At 39.8% G+C, this 18,558-nt stretch overlaps 1 protein-coding gene across 9 annotated transcripts in view; it reads right to left on the bottom strand.

Annotated features, from left to right (window-relative positions):
* Positions 1–2,365: 2,365 nt before the first annotated feature.
* Positions 2,366–18,558, bottom strand: part of COL23A1 (collagen type XXIII alpha 1 chain) — a 381,168-nt gene continuing 364,975 nt past the window's right edge. For 5 of the 9 annotated variants that reach the window (XM_029583501.1, XM_029583495.1, XM_029583496.1 and 2 more), the window contains 12 exons: positions 18,152–18,232; positions 17,682–17,744; positions 16,782–16,823; positions 16,008–16,034; positions 15,329–15,391; positions 15,175–15,228; positions 14,614–14,640; positions 11,947–12,000; positions 11,071–11,157; positions 10,258–10,335; positions 6,766–6,804; positions 2,366–4,387 (listed from right to left, as the gene is read on the bottom strand). In XM_029583501.1, coding sequence (XP_029439361.1) covers positions 4,334–4,387; positions 6,766–6,804; positions 10,258–10,335; positions 11,071–11,157; positions 11,947–12,000; positions 14,614–14,640; positions 15,175–15,228; positions 15,329–15,391; positions 16,008–16,034; positions 16,782–16,823; positions 17,682–17,744; positions 18,152–18,232 — 669 coding nt within the window. In that variant the 3' untranslated portion in view covers positions 2,366–4,333. Of the gene's footprint in view, positions 4,784–6,765; positions 6,805–10,257; positions 10,336–11,070; positions 11,158–11,946; positions 12,001–14,613; positions 14,641–15,174; positions 15,229–15,328; positions 15,392–16,007; positions 16,035–16,781; positions 16,824–17,681; positions 17,745–18,151; positions 18,233–18,558 lie in introns of all 9 variants that reach the window. The other 4 variants (XM_029583498.1, XM_029583497.1, XM_029583500.1 and 1 more) reach the window with 4 other exon arrangements.

The raw sequence follows: 18,558 nt of genomic DNA, 5'->3' as shown, positions 1-18,558 counted from the left end.
TCTAATAATTCCATCCAAGCCTTAAACCTAGACTTCCTTTGCCTGTAGGCCTTTTCCTTTCAGTATGTAAAGTGATCAGCTCACTTCAGTTCACTATACACCACAAACAATTTTGAGGTACAGCAGCATCGCTGTCAGATTTATGCAAATGAGCAAGTCTACTAGCTATAATCACACAAGGCTAAATTAATCTATGCACATGCTGCAGTTTTAATGCAGTGTGCCTGTTTATTCTTAAGATTAAAAAAAAAATGCATCTATAATTTTGCATCTACAGATCATTGCCAGCCGTACAAATGTTATTGCTAGGAGTGACCCAAGGGACAAAAATACACAATAAGTTTATTTTTTTCTATCTGAAGAAAATCTTAGACTGGTGCTCTATCCTGTACTTTTAGTATGTTCACAAAATAAGTAAAAAAAAAGAAAGAAAAAAGTGTATGGTATCAGTAAACAGTGAATTATAAAACCACTTGAATGATTCATTGGATATTTGTCCTAAAACTGGTAAGCGAATCAGCCTTATTAGTACACATAATATTTCAAAGATATACAACTATACATTTAAATAGACCAGTTGGCAACATCACTACTTGATCATTTACATACAAAACAACATTCAAAAATCCTACAAAATAGCAGAATTTGAACATATTTCACACAAATGATTCACTGGCTTTCCTTCAGGTGGGAGACTGATGTTTATTTCTAGATAGTAATGCAATTTAGAGCCACCAAACTTTGAGCTACATTTGCAATGGAAAATGGTAACAATTTATACAACATTGAACAGCCTCGCTGAATGGGGGTGAGGGGAGAGATATAGGAAAAGTACCAAGGGTTAGTTGCATTTTTTTCCAAGGTCACACTTTGATTTATTTTGCCAACATTTATATAAAGTGTATCTGAAAGTGCTTCGTAAGCAAGGTGGAGTTGTAGCTGCTATTTTGCAAGTAAAGGAACAGATGGCAGGGATGAAGGTTAAGTAACTAGCCAAGTTGTCCGGTGCATGAGTGGCGGAAGCATTCAAATTTGGGATGCCCAGGTTTTGAAATTAACAGCTAAGCAACACCAGAGTCTCCTACAGCTGAGTGGGTGGACATAAACCAACCGTTTCTATAAAAGCTGGTCATGCATGTAAGAGCAGACATGTATGGCTCTAAACGCTTACAGTGCTGTACAGCTGGAGAGAGCCTCCTTCCCAAAACTGAATGGACAAAACAGCGTTCCAGTCAACAGCAGCACCCCACCTCCCTTCGGACTCACAGGCTCGTCACGGACTTTAAAAGGGTGATGTGACCCTTGCCCCATCGCTTCTTACCTAGGCCAGTCACTCTTCTAGCTGGTCATTACAAAATTTGATTTGAGTTGTGCAGACTCAAAAGTGTGCCATGAAATAATAATAATAAAAAAAAGGCTGACCCACAATGCCCTATGTATGCCTCCACATTTCTGAGGTCCAAGTTATTTTGTTTCGGCCAAATTGTGTGTATACATTTGCTGAAGTGATATGCATCCTGTCACATCTATTTGGACTTTCTTAGTTTAAAACTGATACGAGAATTGCCTTTGTTTGCAAAATATGACTGAAGACATTATTAAATCTGTCAACACAGGATAACTGTGGATGCAATAAAATGGAAAAATACTATTTTTCCATTTGCAGAAATACAAAAGCATTTAGAAAGCTGCAATTTGTCTATTTTGTTGCTCTACTTTCTTTGGTAGATTCGTCACATTTCATAAACCTTCAGTTTATTGCTTCTCCCCAAAACTGGACGGACAGCTGGGAAGATCCTCACCATGTATTTGAAAACAAGGGATAAATTCCAATAGATCAGCAAGAAATGAATTGAAATAAATGTGATGTTTTCATACAAATTTTTCTAGTTTCCCAGTGGCCTTGCATATAACCTGCAAACCTGGACTGTATTTACAAATGTTTTTTTTCTTCACAGCCAGAGAAGGGCGACCAAAATGATAAGGGGCATGGACCGGCTGCCCTTTGAGGAAAGGCTAAAGACGTTAGGGTTGTTCAGTCTGGGGAAGAGACAACTGAGGGGGGATATGATAGAAGTCTACAAAATCATGAAAGGACTTGAACAAGTTAATGTAAATCGGTTATTTACTCTGTCAGATAATGGACGGACAAGGGGGTACTCCATGAAGTTAGAAGTAGCTCATTTAAAACAAATCAAAGAAAATTCTCTCTCACGCAATGCATAGTTAAGCTCTGGAATTCATTGCCAGAGGATGTGGTTACAGCAGTTAGTGTAGCTGGGTTTAAAAAGGGTTTGGATAAGTTCCTACAGGAAAAATCCATAAACTGCTATTATGGTAATTAATAAGCAATAGTAGCTTGTGATTTATTTAATGTTGGGTACTTGCCAGGTACTTTTGACTTGGATTGGCCACTGTTGGAAACAGGATACTGGGCTTGATGGACCCTTGGTCTGACCCAGTATGGCATACCTTATGTTCTTAATAAATGTCAATAAATTAAGATAATACATTCTTTGGCCAGCTTTCGGAAGTTCTGCTTCCTTCACCATTATTTTAGATGATTTATTGTGAAAAGTTTAAAATATTCTCCCTTTAGTCTAGTGACTAACCTGTAATGCATGTTATTGGTGAAAAGACCCCACTGCCACAGTAAATAATGCTTGTTAATTCTTATTCATAGATTAGTAAATGGTATATACACTACAGTACATGCAGATCTTCTTGTAAAAATGATGATCTTTCTGAAAAGATTAAAAGGCACAACTATAATTCTGCTATGAAGAGGCTTCTGATTTAGTAAGGAGTTTGTCCAGCCATGCAAATTTGGGAAAAAGTCTTAAAAAGATGAATCTGACTGCTTTCCAGTGATTCTGTTTCTTTCCCTAATAAATTAAGGGCGCCCACTGGAAATTTGTTTGGTAAAATTATTACTAAAATTTTGCATATGATAATAGGGAATCCATACATTATCCAGGCACCAATATTCACGTAGAAATAGGAACATCAAATATAAAAATTAGACAACCCCAGGAATAGAGCAGGCATTGTCAAAAAAGAATTCTAAATTCACCTGTATGAATTATCTAATGCAAGAAATACAAGAGTAACACAAAAGTTACTTAATTCTGTTTATACTGTCCAGAAGGGGCAGTCAAAGAAATGGTCTTCTCTCTCCCCACCTCAAGGTGTGCTGCAGCCCTGCTTACAGGAATGGGGTAGGGACACCCCCAAATTTGCTGTGCAGAGCCTTGTGAAGGATTAGTGAGGAATACCCACTCTGCGCTAGGAAAATATTTGTGACGATCTCTCTTCAAAATGTAGTGCTGCCAAGGGGGTACAATAAGAGCAAAGAGTGAGACTGAGAAGAGAGACCAAGTCCTGTAAAATAACCACGGAGCCCCGTAACAGGCCACTGTGGTTGTGTTGTATTGGTGGACAAGCAGCACGACTGTCGTGGTGATAAAACTGTCCAAGTTCTGCTATCCTACAATTAAAATATTTCTCCTCTATTTTCAAATAATTGTTAAAAGGATCGTGAGCCGCACAAACTGGCTCCAGGGCTAGATAGGCTTTCACTGATGTATGAACTGAGGCACCAGCTCCACATTTCTGTCACTAAAACAGGAAAATATTATTTGAACCTTTGATTTTAAACTCATGCTAGCACTTATTTTCTGTCACTGAACCCAATATTCTAGCCCGACTTCCTCTGAATGAAAAACGGTAGTGAAAAGAAGTGGAAAAAGAAAATAGTTATGTTCTCAGTTTTAACAGCAATTAATAAAAGATCGTTCATGCACCCAAAGACTGGCAAAAACGAAGGACTTGCTACTTAACGAAACAAAATGAATGGCTAATTGCGGTGAAGTCCTCTGGGTTTCTATCCCGCACTGCACATTCCCAGTTAATGCGCGGTGGCTTTAGCGTGCAATCATTTTATGCAACCGCCTACGCAGAAAAGTAACCCCGGCTGGTAGGCTGGAATAGACCTCAGGGCATCGAAATCAGCATCTCATTCGCCTCCCTGAAAACTCGGACCATGTCGCCGTACACAGTAAACCTCAGCACTCCCGGGTATCATGCAGAGATGAACATGGGACTCCTGACAGGGCACTTGCAACCCTTCTAAAACTTTCCACCTGCGAGACGTTTTGACAGCAGCTATGATTTTAGCATCCAGGCCCAAGGCAGTTTTCGCCTAGTGAACCACAGGTAAACAGTGAAGTGGGGGCACCAGGTAAGAAAAAAAAAAACAGTTTTGCCCCTCTCTTCCGCTCTGTCGCTCGCGGCCGCCAAGCCGATGCAAAGACTCCATCGTTCTCTGTCTTCCCTAGGGCGCTTGCCCTTTTTGTTTCTTTTTTCCTTTTCGCTTGGGTTTTTCACCCTTTTATTTTTCGGGGGATAAAAATGCATAGTGAATGTCAGGTTGAGAAGGGCAGTTCAAACCAGATGATGGGTTTTTTTCTCCAAGCAGCACAAAATAACTCTTCCAACAAAAGGAATTATTGCAAAAGTATGTTAATTATGATTTTGTTAGTCCAATTAAGCAGCAGTTTTGGCGTAGAACTCGCATCCACTCTGCATGCTGGTTAACAGTCCAGAAGGCACATATTCAACTTCTCGTGGATTTGGAAACTTAAGTATCATTAAAAGTCCAAATGTGACGGCATCCAGTATAAAAAGATCAATATATTACTGTTTTTGTTTGTACACAAATTAAAAAGGTAAAAAATATATCACAATAATATATACACACTCCATGCCCGATGGTTAGAGATCACTGGAAAAGAACACAGTCAAAATCATTAAAACAGGAAATGCTGCACATTGAGCCACTTTTTAAATAATGGGAAACAATTTTAGAATACAAGTAAATGACCACTGTCTCTTTACAAAGCCCCCACATCTTTTTGGCTTCAAAAAATCATATATATGTATGAAAAATTAGAAGATTGGGATCAGTTTCTTTTAAATGAATAAACACAGGTGTATAGCCAATCAGATGTTGTTATCTGTTTCTGTTAACCAATGGTAGGCCTGCTCCCATTTTGAAATGCCATGGAGACAATTTTTCAAAACGATTTATGCACGTAGATGGGCTTTTGAAAATTGCTACTTTCACATACGCAGCTCTTCTGAAAATTCACTCCATATAGCTGAACTTTTAAAAGTTTTCAAGCGCGTAAATGGGCTTTGGAAAATTGCTATGAAATATGCTTTTATGCGTGTATCTCCTTTGAAAATTCCATTGCCTGGCTGACTGCACCAATAAATTGGTCAGGTATATGTATGTAATCAATAAAAAGAACACTAGGTTTTATACCAGCCTTTGGCAAAGCTGTGAATGAATGGCACTTCAGCATTACACTAGCGAGATGTACTACTGCAGTGCTGTCAGCATACACATTGCTGTCTTAGAATAAAATGCATACTGGAACTCAATCAGCAGCCCGTTAGTTTAAAGTAATACACACCATGCCAGATATTACTCCAGAAATATAAGCCACACTCTGAGTAAATGGCCTATATCTCCTGCAAAGAGCACGCAAGAGCTAAATTTAAGAGTTAGGTGAAAGTCCCACAAGTTTTGGCCTGCACAATTCTTTTATACAGTGGAATTTTGCCCCTTTCAGAAATTGCAGGAAATTAAATTCTTGGACAAAGGATGTAAGCCCTCAAAGTGATGCCAGCTGACGTGCAGGTACAGATGTGCACAGAAAAAATGTTTCATTCTTTTCTTTTAATTTGGTTTTTGTTTTGTCTGATGTTTACTTCAGTTAGTTTCAGTTTCCCAAACAAAATAAGCAAGGGAAAAGAACCCCCCCCCCACACGAAACAAAACAAATACTAAAGGAAAAAGGTCCGGGTTCCCCCCCTACCACTGCCAGCGCCCTCCCCCCCCCCCCCCCCCAGCACGCAGGAATAAAGGGCGTAGCTTACCCCGTCCATGCAATGCCGGTGCTTCCAACGAGGCAGGAGCAATCCACAGTCCGTGCTGCCTCGCCGGCCGGCTGGCATGACAGCCGGACATGAAACGGCACTAGCCCGCAGCCTGGGGACCGGCCAGGAACAGCTAGGGATAGTTTCTGCCTCAGTTGGGCTGCTGAAACCACATGGAGGGAGACAGCAACGTTGGGGGTTGGGGGAAGGATTCCATTTTTTTTTTTAATTTTCTGTGCTTTGGGGGGGGGGGGGGGGGTTGAGGAGATAGATTGCGGTGGCATTTTTCATTTTGTTAGAAAACAAATGCACATCCCCTACTTGCGAGTTTGGGCATTTTTTTTTTAAATTCAAAACAAAAGTACAGCAGCAGAATTTCTAAATTTTCCACAAAACATCAGTTTATTTGATTTTGGTTCCATCATTCCTTCATGTAGTTTATTCACAGAACTCTCTGCTTCTTGACCAAACATTTTTTTTTACATTTTTAAATAAAATGTTGGCACCTTTAGCTTAAGGCATGACCCATGTTTGAAAAAAACTATCTTTCTTCTTGGGCCACTTGCCAGCTGACTAAACTGCATTCGCATTCTCAAGTTTCTGATGATGAACAGGAGAACGCCAGCCAATTTTACGCAATGGTAGGAAGAGCTGAGTTAAGAGGATATTTTTTTAAATGTCAAATTATACTCAAAAAATAGAATTTATAAAGAATGAAGGAACGATTCTGTTTGTTCTGAGCATTAATTAAATTATCCTTGCCAACAATGGTGGGAAAACAAGCACCCAACCACTTCATATGCTCCCATACTGAATACAAACCTTGTGCCAGCATCCTGGTATTGGCAAGCCATCCAGTCCCTGCACAAATGAAAGAAAAGAAGAGTCATTTCCTTATACAATAGTTTAGGTATCAGAAAAAGAACCACTTATAGCCAATACAAAATTAGTCATAATTTCTAAATTCAGGTAAAACATCCATCAACGCAAGAAAAAAAAAAAAAGCATGGCATTGTCCAGAATGAAGGTGGCAGCCGGACGCTCGTTGCATCAGAGCAATATCGATCACAGGGACCACCTCACCACTTCATTTCCTCCTGTCAGTCAAAATGAGCCACCACTAGAAACGAGAAACAAACAGCTAAATCTCTTTTGAAATCAGCCAAGTGGAAACACATAGCCGAAAACAGTTTTAACGCAAACCATGCTTTCATTTGTTTTGAGAAATAATTCAGGGAATTTCCTTGGGCTCCTAAGCCTTAGCAGGTAAAGCATACTGAAATACAGTACAGCAGAGCTCTGTCCATCCAGAGTGCTCAGAACAGGGGCCGATCTGGACAATGGGGGGGTTTTTTTTCTGGATAACGCAAGTATTCTGATAAAAGAATTTTGGATAATGGGATTTCTTCCAGATAATGGATCATATGAAGTTAATCAATTTTCAGCCAATCTGGTTTTCCAGATAATAGATCAGGGCCCAGGGACTGCAGCTTTTTCTGGAGAATGAGAGTTTCTGATTGACGAATTTTTGGATGAATAGTGCTCTACTGTATTTGCATCTCGTCACTTTTTAAAGTTACCCTCAATGCCAAAATACTCTCAAAATTGATTTTAATGGGAAGAAATTCTGTTTGTGTAGCTTGGGTGGAGACAATAAAAGGCTTAAAGTATTTGGCACTCAGAAAGGGATCTTAATCATCTAATACAATATATATTACTCAATGCAGACAATGTCAAGAAGCATGCCACAGTGCTTGAGAGAGGCCAGACAAAGTCAATTCATGCACACACAAGATCATACACCACAGTGAAGATCAAGGTGCAAGCTCTGTGGGAGAGCACTTTTCAAAACAGCAGCACTGCATCAATGACTTTATCATTAGGATAATTAAAGGAACATTTTTTAAAATTCAGGAATTCAAGACTTTTGAAGGTAACATATTCAGACACATGCCAGAAAAAGACAAAGACCTAGGTTTCTTATCACATTATGAGCTATAAAATATTACTGCCTGTTACCTTCTGATAACCTATTAAAACTCCTTCACCCCCTCTCCCTCTTCTTCTTGTCAGTAGAATGCCTTTTATGATTCACTTATATTTCCTGTTAATGTCATCTTTCCTCACTGTATTTTGATCCGAGGAAGAATGTATTAGCTCTTAAAAGCTAGTTAAGAAATTCATTTTGTAGTCCAATAAAAAGGTATCAGCTTATATTTTTTTTTCTTGGTTTTGATTTGTTAACCTTTATTTGTAGTACCTAGAAGACATCCAATGAAACTATCAGTCATGTGAACTGGTCTGCTGTTTGTATAAATGGTAATAAAATGAAACTTTTCAACTCTGAAATCTTTCCTGCAAATTGCAAGGCACTTTGGAGGCGTGGCCTACTGGTTAGAACAGCAGGCTGAGAACAAAGATTGAAATCCTGTTTCTCTCACGGACACTCCTTATTATGACCTTGGGCAAATCATTTCGTTCTCCAGACTGTAAAAGACCAGGGGCAGCAAAGTCTTGGCGCTATACTTTTATTTTCTATTTCAATCTGTAGAGGCCCAAAACGGCAACAGACAAAATAAATCAACCCTTCAGCAGAATGGAAAGACAGCAGCAAAAGCACAGAATGAAAGCACTCTCAGAGTCACTAAAAATATTTTAAACAAAAGTTAAATGTAGCTTCACTCTAGAGACAAGAGATCCCTTCTCAAACATTCAAAATATCTAATATAAAATGGCATCCAAAAATGGAAATCCAGAAGAAAATTAAAATGGTGGCTTAATGCTAAAATGTTTTCTTTTTAGGGGTGTGAGTGTAGGGTGCAAGGGGTTGTGTTGTAATAAGGTCAGCGAGATGAGAGTCATGCACTGAAGCAGTTTAAGCATGGTCACATGACTCTGTAGAACCAATTATACTGCTCGACCTCCCCTTACCATTTTCTAAGTATAAGGAAAGTATAATATTTTATCTACAGAGTCTACAAATATTGGGCCTTGTGGCTACGAAATGTATGTAAGCTATTGTTCTTCCTTGTATTGTAGTTTCTAAGAATTTTAAGAGATGCATAAGTACCAATAGCAACTTTGCTTTTCCTTCAGCATGTTTCAATAATAGAAACTAGATATCGTGATAACAGATTGCATACTGCCTACGTCTCCCCCAGTATATCAGACAGTACATTATAATTATTCATACAACTTCTTTCTGCCTTTCATTTGTCATTGATAAAGCAAGCTGGTTATGCTCCTAACCCAGTCCTTACTACCACAGTTACCCCTGGGAGCAGGGTCGGCGCTAGATTCTGTGCCGCCCTGTGCATAGGGTCCCTGCCGCTGCCGCGCCTCCCCCCCCTCCTCTGTTTCTTCTGCCGCTGAAAGAGGATATGAGCTCATACCCTCTTCCGCCGGCGCTCTCTCCTAACTCCGCCGTCGCCAATCCAATGACCGGCCGACCCCCCTCCCCGGGTGCGCCGCTCTTTGAAATTGCACAGTTTGCACACCCGGTCGCACTGTGCAACCGGGAGTGACAAGATTGACTTTGCAATATTGTGATGATGGCCACAGTGAACAGGGTATGCATTGGGATGGTGATATTACAGTTCATCTCAACTACCATGAATAGCCTATAGGTTTAAACAGTAGAGTTGGAATGGTATTCTGTTTAGTTTTAGAGCTGAGCCAGGGCATTGATGTTGACTTGATCCCATGAATGATCTGGTTGCAGAGACATTTTCTATCTGCTGCTTAAATAACTCATGTGTGCCTTACCTCTTTTGCAGTGAAAAAATGTCTGAGTCAAAGCACAAAATGGTTGCCTACAGCCAATGAATGTTTCCCTGTTGCAGATTTGTTCAAAACATTGTCCATGTTGGTTTGGACTAAGACTATAGTACAAGCATAAGAAAAATGAAAAAAAAAAATCATAACTGATCTGAGTTATGAGACTGATGTATTGGGACCGATGATTGTAATCATGAACCATTACTGATATAATGTGGCTGATTCGCTTTAAGACAGTGTTTTTGTATTTCTGGAATAAGTGCATTGTGGCTTATACAAATATCCAAAAGGATGGATTGTTAGTTGGGTGCTTTGAGGTTACATAGTAGATGAATGTTGTGAATTTTTGTGCAAGAAAAATAAAATTACAAACAAAAAAAAGAATACCAGATAAGTAAACAGGGTACAGTTTGCTTTTCTTTTCATTCATAGTGAAAAGGTTATTGCAGGCAGGAGGTACACAGAGACAGGCAAGGGCAAACTCCATGCAAGGAAGGAAGGAAACCATCAGGGAGAAAAGGTAAAGAAATACTATACCAAGGGGCATGGGGAGGGCGCCCCGCCCAGGCCCGGAACACCCGAGTCCCCTCTACTTCCCTTAAACTCAGGAGTTTCCTGTTTTAAAAATGAACCACTCGTTGATAACATACAAAATATATATATATATATATAAACGGTTGCTGCTGGAGACAGCAGTAGGCAGTCATTCCTCATTTTAGCCTGGCAATATTGTACCGGGCGCCGGAACTATGACGTTTAAAGTTATTACAGAGCGCGGGCGTCTTCGGTGGATGAAGTCCTACCACCCTGGCGGCTAAAAAGACAAGGAGTCCGGTTTCTCAGTAGGGGCCACAGAACCCCCCCCCCCCCCCAGCGCGTTAACGGGCCCACACCGGCACTGGAACCTTCTCGTAAATCTCATTATGCCACGATTTGTCGCCTAAAGGGGAACATTCCCAGGTGCAACGAGGATGGGAAATGTATTTGTGCTGGGGACAGAGTGTCCTGGGCCATACAGCGTTTGGCACTACATCAGGAAATTGCGGATAAAATTTGGAAATTGTGAATTTGGGCATTTCCAGCATGGCAAGTCCTGTTATTACTTAGGTGATGCTGTAGCTCTTTGAAGGAGAAAGCGAAGTTTATTTTTATATACATTATACATTGTAACTTACCTCTTACCTCTTCCCTTAACTCTATCAGTAGCTCTCTAGCTATGATCACTGTTAATGTTAATTCCCCATGTTTGATGTAAACTGACGTGATATGACATGTGTCATGAATATCGGTATAGAAAAGAATTAAATAAATACATTAAAAAAAACAAAAAACAAAAAAACCTCAACATACCACCGGGCAAGGCTGATCCAATCCGGGAGGACCTGGTTCTCCTTTACTTCCCTTTGTACCTTTCCGACCTGGCATTCCCCTCTCTCCCTGTGAACATAATGAGAATACCATGTCACGAAAGACCTGAATGGTTGCCCCAAAACAGCAGCCTATATTTTGAAAAATTCCTGCACCATGTAAAACAGCTGAATATCTGGAAATATAGGGCCCAGAGTATGTTTTCTCATCATACAGAAAAGATATTTGGGTCAGGGATAGTGGGCTCTGTCCCATGGAGATTCACTCATAACATTTTGCATACCTCTTAAGGTTGCAGAAGAGAAGCCTCTATGGCCATTATAAAAATTTCTACAGCACAGTGGCTGATTGAGAAGTCTTAACGGGCCGGCTCAATTAGCTCAGTGGTAGTGCTGCGCCTTGCCACGTGGAGGGGTCCATGATTAGATTCCTGGGGGTCAGGTCCTCCGCATCCCAGGTTGGCTGTGGAGGTCACTGCTTAGGGGTAACATCTAATGGCTGGATTTAGAGCCCTCGATGCAGAGTATCCTGGAAGGAGTCCTGGGTGCCTGGCTCCCGGCCCCAGCACTGCTGCTGTAAGGATTGGGTTAAGAAGCGTGGGAGGAAGGGTCCCTGTCACGAGAGGCACCTGGAAACCAGAGCCGGGATCCTGTCGAGCTGGAAGAAAAGGAACTACTTACTGGGCCAAAAATAAGGATAGATGGTTTATTTCTCTTTTTAAGTACTGATCTGAAGCAAAACTGCACAAGAGAAATTTTTGAGTATTAACACGCCGTGACTGAAAAGAACAGAGAACGCCGTGGCCCCCCCCCCCCCCCCCCCCCCCCGACAGTGGTTTCAAATAAAAATGTCACCAACCTTCTCCCCTCTTTCACTTCTATCTCCTTTCTCTCCTCTGAGGCCTGGGAAACCCTGAGGGAGAGAATTATAGATAAAATTACTCATTTCATTTCCATCAAAAACCTAATCTATCAAATCTAATATATACTGAATTATATAAAGAAAATTAAGAAGTACGGGAATGTCAAAATACATTGTAATATCAGAGAACGCCTGTATCCTTCTAGATAATGAACCCGATTTTCTAACAGTGCACTTAGGGCATCTCTACAAAATAGACATGAACTTCAGCCCGAACTTTCAAAGCACACAAAAGTCTGCACTGAAAATTAGCAGGACTGCTCGCTTCTTTACTTGTATAGTTTCGAAAATTCAAAGTCCACATGTAAATTATTTTCCCACCCCAACTCCAACCCTGGGAAAAGAACGTGCAATATTATTTCCATGCATTCTTTTACTTGTACAGTCCCTGGGGTAACCTTCAGAAAGCTCATTTACATGTGTAAAACTGCATTCTACGCATGCAAATTCTTTTGAAAATTACCCTCAGTAAATGCATTTATGTTTTACTTCTGCACATAAATATTGAAAATGTGGTGGTGATAAATTCTACATTTAAAAACTTCATAAAATTAAAATATTTTATTGATTGCATGCAAGTGTAATTCTTAGTTTCAAACACAGCAAATTGCCATATTCATTAAGACCAAGAAGAAGTTCCACCCAGAGCTAAAGAAGCTTCATTCATGGGATGTGCATGCATTTAGTCTGCTATTATGTGTGGATTCCAAAATCCTTCTCCTGTTAAGAGTCCTCATGTCTCCTTGATATGTCCTGAAAGTTTGGCGTGGATAGGACACCAAACAGGAAAATTATTGGGGTGGGACACCGGAGGGATGGACAAAGAAAGTTAGTTTATTTATTGCCTTTCTATTTTAAGATCAGGTGATGTACAATAACAATTAAAATAATGTAAAACAGCAATATATAAATAACAGAAACCATAAAAAAAATAGATAAAAGTAACAAAAATTTAAAAAATTTAAAACTTTATAAAAGTAAACAGGACTCTTGAAAAAGGTGAGTCAGGTGACACAGAGAAGATTAAGCAAACAAACCACGTAGCACAAAAAACAAGTAATACTGCATAATAACAAGTCAATCAAAAGAATGATGGGACATGATAAAGTAAATACCAATGACCAGTATATGAAAAGATTCAACAATTGAAAACTTGCATGAAGAACAAAGTTTTAAGGCCTTTCTTAAATTATGGGAAATTCTTCTCTAGGCATAACCTGTGTGGAAGAGAATTCCATAAGGAAGGACTTCAGGTAAGCAAAGGTTTTTTCCAGGATTGTCTCCAACCTGATTTCCTTGATTGTGGGAATCTTTACTAATTCCTGCTGAGAAGATCAAAGTATCTGGCTGAGACAATAGGGAATTAAGAGGTTTGATGGGTAGGAAGGGATGCCCCCAACGATATGCCTTAAAGACGAGGCAAGCAATTTTAAACTAAACTGAATCCAGCTTAAGATGGGCAGCCAGCGAAGCTGCTTCAAAAGAGGAACAACATGATCAAATTTTCCCTTCCCAAAAATAAGTTTGGCAATGGCATTTTGAATGATCTGGAGTAGATGAATTAATTGTGAAGATAAACCATGATAAAGAGAATTGCAATAATCCAGCCATTTTATAACAAGAGAGTAAGCCAAGATTTTTAAGTCATTGGTGTCAAGAAATGGTCTCAACCAGAAGCTGATATTTAGATAAAAATATGAGTGCAGCTCTACATAAGAAATGAGGTTGAAAAAAACAGGGGAAAGAATATAGGCCCTGCGGTACCCTGCATAAAAGATGCAGACGTTTCGAAGCACTAGAGTTCCAGTCTATGGTATAGTCAGTCTGTTAAAAATAATGTGAGCCAATTAAGTGGTTGATTCCATACCTCAATTTCAAAGAGACATCTGACTAAAAGTTGATGGTCAATGATGTCAAACGCGACACTCATTTCTAAAAAGACAACCAAAATATCTTTGCTCTTATCGAGACTTAGACAGATAGTACAGTAAGGGTGATTTCTGTGCTGAACCCTTTATGGAATTCTGACTGTTGAGGGTGAAGGACAAGAGTCTTATCCAAGAAGGATACGAGTTGGCATTGGACTGCTATTTCCAGTATTTTGGAAAGAATAGGATTATTAGAGATGGGCTTGTAATTTTCAGGGAAGCCAGCATTTGGTTTCTTCAGAATAGGATGAATTTTGGCAATTTTAGGTGAATCAGGAACCATACATTGTTCAAAGCTAGAGTTGATGTTGTCAACAAGGTAAGGGAACAAGCCAAAATATATATATTTTTTTTAATCTGAAAGGTAATCAGTCTTCCAAAGAGGAGGAAGCAGCTTTCATCTGTTTCAAAATGAGATCTAGACTTGTAGATGAGATCTTATTAAAGACAGAGAGTTTGCCAGTGGTAACCCTGGGATCATCAGTGGAGGAGTGAAGTTCAAAAGTGAGATCACTGTTCAAAGGGGGTCTGCTGAAAACCCAGAATGGATAAGGTTGATTTTGTCTTCAAAAGCCGATACAAGATCACAGATATAGTGATCTCGTAAGCATTTTTTTCCTTCAGTGGTAGGCTAAAGAAGGTAACTAGGAAATGAGACATTTCAAGCAATACTCACATCTAATCCTGGTTCACCTGGTCTTCCCTAGTACGAAAGAAAGAAAGGACATATGTGGCATTTTATATAAATGTTAAGTTTTCCTCTTATATATTGTTTGGTACAGTTATCTGTCTGCTTGTTTGTACTGCTCAGAAACCCTGTTGCTCTGGGGTATACCTAGCTGCTGAATACTTTACACCCAAAGAATGAACAAGAATAATTAGAAATAATAGGCATATACACGAGAACAGAAGAGTATAATGGGAGAAGGAATGAAAAGTAATAAAAAAGAAAAATAGAATGAAAAAACAAAAGAAATAGCCACAGCAAATGCATACAAGATGGAAAAATATTTTAGTGTTTTTGGAGGGAAACATTTGTTCATATTAAATGAAAACTGTACAAATGTAACAGAGAATTCTAAATATTTTACTGCTGCAGAAACTGGGGGGGGGGGGGTGTCATTTGTGCGAGCTCTTTACTAACTCTACGCCGACGGCAGGTATGGGGTTAGAGGACAGCGATGCATGCCGTGCTGCTCTGCTCGATAACTCGTGGCAACAAGGCAAGATTCAATACCTTTTCTCCTTTAGCTCCTGGTAAGCCAATGAGCCCCAATGGACCGGGCGGACCCTAAAAGGCACACACATAGTATATTAGATACGACGCTTACAAACCTTTTAAGAGTTTTACAATAATGGGGAGGGCGGGGAAGATATCAGGTTGCACTTACAGGTGGCCCATTATAACCTTTTTCACCAGTGTCACCTTTTTCTCCTTTCAGACCATCCAATCCCTGCAGGAAGAGAGGATAAAACGTTTATCGGTGACCAAAGGTCACTTAAACAACAAAGAAACTGGAGAGTGGCCCAGCGGGGCTCGGTGCTACGTCGTCTGTGTGCTGTGGGTTTGGGCTGCAAGCTCGCTCAGTCTCCTGGTGGCTTGAACGATTAAGTTCTTAAAGGAAGTCCTCATTGTTTCTGCACTTTGGCCCATGGCTCGTGCTTAGGACACAGGGAGAGGGCACTCGGATAATCGCTGTGAACGGTGATCTCAAGCTACTGCGCCAGTCCGAAAAGTCCCCAGTTCTCCCCACCACCCCACCTCACTCTCCTAGAGGAAACGGCAAGGTGGCTTTCAGGGCCGGATTGAAAAAGGAGTGGGGGAAAAAAAAAAGGTCCCATGGGAAAAGAGGATGAATATGAAAGAAAAAAAATAGAAATAAGAGAAATGGCTCAGATACAGAGATCATTCAAAAGTCAACAGGACATGCTTTTCTTGCTTGCTCTTACAATAAGAAATAGGCTGACAAAATAAATCTTCAATTTTTAATTGCCCTACAGGTTCCTTTAACTGTTACGATAATCCTTAAAGCACTATGTGTGTTCCTTGTACCCAATCTCTTCTCTTACCTTAGGCCCCTGAACTCCTGGAAGACCCTGCAAAACAGAAATTTAAATAGATTAAACAAAAGTTTATCCAATGGATAGAACACGAATCTGATCCAGAGAATCCCGTATGTTTTCAAAATTAAGCCAAACCCATGTACTCTGGTTAATTTCAAATGTACGTACAGCAAATACTCTTATCAAGTAATATTGTAACTGGTAAATCTTTTTTTTTTAAACTGCTCCTCTAAGGCTTCACGGTGCCCCTGTGAACAATAATAGTCAGAGTAGTGTCACAAGTTACCTCACAAGAAATGAGGATCTGATTGGTCCATGCATTGTGACATCCTATCAATTATGGACCAATCGGATCCTGTGAGTTAATCCATGACTCTTGCTAATGTGTGTGCAGGAGCCATTTCATGTGTTTCAAAACTAACACCCTGGTAAATATCACTTTTTGTTATCTGCGCTTTTGAAACACACACCTAAGAGGGTACACATTCACTATTATCAATTGCAGCAAAGTCTCCAAGTTCAGTTCGGCATCTGAATTGTCTCACACCTAATGAGACAGTGACTTAAGCTTGAAACAAGAAGATGTGGATGCTAAGAATCCTGATATCCTTTCTACAGTCGACAGTTCAAGACCTCTACTAACTGGAGGAAGAAAAACTCACCACCAAAAATAAAACTATGTATTTTTCTTTGCGACGGGTACAGCAAGAACTATTTGTGGTAAGGCCACAGTTAGGGATAATTTGACAGCACCCAACTAGTGCAAATTTATAAACTTACCATGGGGCCTGGGGGTCCTGGTGGTCCTTGATCAGGAATAATCTGCACCAAAGAAATGAGTGACAAATAAAAAAACTCTTCCCGTGTGAAACTGCATTATTCACTTTTAGGTTTGTTCCCTGTCTCGTCACTGCGCACATTAAAATAAGAGGGGAAGCTACGTAAGAGAGAGCTTGTTGAAACATTTTAATATTTAACATTAATAACCCTCTGCAGGCAAATATATCAATATATATATATCTCAGTTGAAATTATTTAGTCTATGAACTAGTTTTAATTCTTGCATTTGTAAATATGTCAGGCAGTAAATATATGAGGAGAGATTTATCATCTCCTCTTCATAACTTGCAGTTATGAATTTGCTTAATCCTGGTCATGTTTGCTAAATTGATTTTATACCTCTGACGTAGATAAGTAATTAAAAGGTTCACTTAAGGTTCTGAGCAAAAGAAAAAGCTTCCTAGCCTTGATACTGAGCATTTTTCCCCTAGATACAAAAAATGGGAGAAAACCTCTAGCACTGGTAAAATGGGAATTTGAGACGTCAAAAGACAAATCTGCTTATTCCAGGATTCTTGGTTGCCACCTGTTGAGCTGGGCCTTGAGTTTCTTCTAGCAGATTCTAACTCTTTTTTTTAAATGAACATGGGTATGTTTTAGGGCTATGCTGTGCCACACGGCAATGGCTGGCACTGGTTTATAACCCATGCAGCAGTAAAAAGACACCGTAAGCCATTGGAAGCGACAGACTCCACAGCAGACCAACAGGAGAGGCCCAACCCTATTAACATCCAAAGGCAGACCCCTTAAATCATTCCGGTTCAAAACACGTGCAAGAGTCTCAACTTGGACAAAGCGTCCCTAGAGCAACGGCAAGTTTCTAGCACTGATAAATCTTACTAGAGTTTCCTGTAGACTTGCAGTTCCAGGTTCTCCTTTTTCGCCTTTTGGCCCATCCACCCCCTGAAAAGTTATAAAATATTAGGTTGGGAATAATGTTCTTATTTTTGAAAAAGAAAATGATGATTTTAAAGTTAGCCCAACTTCTTTTTTTTTTTTTTATTGCTTCTTCCCATCTTATTTTCGCACCGTTGCAAACCTTTTGTTGCGTAATGACGACACATTAAAAAGGCCTCATAACCAAGAAGGAACTTTTAAAACAAAGCATTGGACTCCTCCTTAAAGAATACATTAATGCCTTGATTGCATCATCCAAACGGAAAGAATTTTTTGTAGCAACACAAAGCAACATCTGTTCAGAACACATCATCCCTTCTCAATATTACCCCGCGTGTGCTCTTTATTTCCTCCTTTCTACTTTGGTGGGAAACTGGCTTTGAAGCAGTAAAATGTATGAAAAACGGACATACCACTGGGCCTGATAAACCCATTTCTCCTCTCTCTCCTCTTGGTCCGGGTAGTCCTAACTCTCCTTGGTCTCCTTTAGAGCCCTGGAAATGGCATGGCGGAATTTTATTAGGCAAGGAGATATTTTCATATAGGAATACTCATTTCCTCTTGCAGCCATTATGATTTGAGAAATAAAAGGTGCATTTATTCTGAATTCCATTGTGATTGAACATTTTTATATTACTCCTGAGTGTTGCAAAACCTTTGCTTCCACCACTGCAGCAGCAACCAGAAATCTGACAGAAAGCATTCAAAATGGAATTAAGCAAAATAATTAATAGCTAGTGTGCCCAACATTAGCTTGCAAAATGACTTTGAAATGAGCGGGGTAGCAGCTTTTTTTCCCGCTTGCTGCTAGAATTTTCAA

This window comes from Rhinatrema bivittatum, chromosome 18 (genome assembly GCF_901001135.1).
Source record: "Rhinatrema bivittatum chromosome 18, aRhiBiv1.1, whole genome shotgun sequence".
NCBI classification, from domain to species: domain Eukaryota; kingdom Metazoa; phylum Chordata; class Amphibia; order Gymnophiona; family Rhinatrematidae; genus Rhinatrema; species Rhinatrema bivittatum.
Note: the sequence above shows the minus strand (reverse complement) of the source record. Positions and strands in the feature narration are given on the sequence as shown.